Source organism: Colobus angolensis, unplaced genomic scaffold (genome assembly GCF_000951035.1).
Source record: "Colobus angolensis palliatus isolate OR3802 unplaced genomic scaffold, Cang.pa_1.0 Scaffold325, whole genome shotgun sequence".
NCBI classification, from domain to species: domain Eukaryota; kingdom Metazoa; phylum Chordata; class Mammalia; order Primates; family Cercopithecidae; genus Colobus; species Colobus angolensis.
In genome coordinates this window covers 615,623-617,108 of record NW_012116544.1, presented here as the reverse complement: position 1 = coordinate 617,108, position 1,486 = coordinate 615,623, and the positions used below count along the sequence as shown (strand labels likewise).

General features: G+C 48.9%; 1 protein-coding gene across 1 annotated transcript in view; it reads left to right on the top strand.

Annotated features, from left to right (window-relative positions):
- The window catches only part of GFPT2 (glutamine-fructose-6-phosphate transaminase 2), a 39,740-nt gene that overhangs the window by 12,332 nt on the left and 25,922 nt on the right, over positions 1-1,486 (top strand). The window contains exon 4 of the mRNA XM_011951733.1: positions 914-979. Within this exon, the coding sequence (XP_011807123.1) occupies positions 914-979 (66 nt within the window). The remainder of the gene's footprint in view (positions 1-913; positions 980-1,486) is intronic.

The following is a 1,486-nucleotide window of genomic DNA, read 5'->3' as shown; positions in this document are numbered from 1 at the left end:
CTTTGAAAAAAAAAGTGGTCAATATTTATGAAGCGTATCCAACATCTAGACACCTCCTGGTGGAATTATTGAACCTCAAGGGCAATAGGGAATCTTTCTGTCCTCTGGGAGGAGAGGGAAATGGGGCTACTTGCCCAGAAAAATTATCAGGCTGGCCTTGGACCCTTCCCTCAAGGTACTCATACCCCCGCTCTTTATTGAGAAAATGCAGTGGGGTGGAGGCAGACATCCCTCACCGCAGCCCACCCTGCTCCGGCCCCTCCAGGGTCAGCGGGAGTGCTACCTGTGCAGGAAACCACTCGTGAGTGCGGCAGGCCTGGGGGAGGTGGGAGAAGCTGCAGCCGGCAGATCCCGCTGTGCAGGAATGTGGCTGAGCCTGGGGATGCCAGAACTTCTGGGATTTTTCCCCCAAGGAAACTAGGATTTTAAAGTGAACCCTCAGAATTTTAAAAACTCAAATACTTTTACAACACAGTGTGGGTCCAACAAAGCATGGGGCTGGACTGTTCTTTGCGACCTCTTTGTGCCTAAAGCCAGTTGAGACTGCCTGGAATCATTTCTGGAACGAAGCTTTGATCATCCCCATGGGACACGAACCCCAAAGCCTGTTGGATACAATAGTAGCACACGGGAGAGTTCGCTGCACAGTCAGGCTGGTGGCTGCCAGTCACTGAACGAAGGAGGTGTATCTCCTCAGGTTTCCATTGTAGCAGCCGCTGCCCTAGACATCCCTGGTACTAATACTCGGTTCCATTGTAGCAGACGTCAGTGCTAATCACTGTAAACAAAGTGTGCTTAACAGAAGTCTTGAGGCCTGGAGTTTGCTGAGAGTTCTCAACCTTGAAATCATCTCTCTTCACATCTGACGTGAACTTCCTTCCCAATAGCATTCCTCTCCTAACTTTTTTTTCAGAATTTGTTGTCATCCACAATGGGATCATCACAAATTACAAAGATCTGAGGAAATTTCTGGTAAGATGCTTCCCCTAGGTGATGTCTCAATCTGGTGGGATTGGTCTCCCCAGAAACTTGACAACCAGCTCATTCCCTTGCGGAAACCAGTGGGAACTGAGCCTCACACTCAGCCACGTCACCGTGTTGAGCGAGAACCTCTGCCTCGGCTGAGCCAGGCCCTGCAGATCTCATTTGAGGAGATAACAGGGCATTAGCGTTTATCTCAAGGGCCACTGCAGATTCCCAGAACCAAAATAACAGGAACTTTGTTTTATTAAACTGTCTGCATATATAACACAGCGACTTGTATACCAGCGGAGTTGGGGCAGAAAGTTAGAGGTGAATGTCTAAAGTTTGAAAGGCTTTGTGGTGTTAGTTGGGATGTGGGTGGATTTGACTCAATGTATTTTATCATTTTGACTGCTGTTATTTTGCAATGTCCAGATTAGTGGCAAGGGCGAGCTTCTGAGGTGGGGTGATCTCAGGGCCTCCCGGAGTGACTCAGAGGTATTTGGCTGTGTGATGCTGGCAA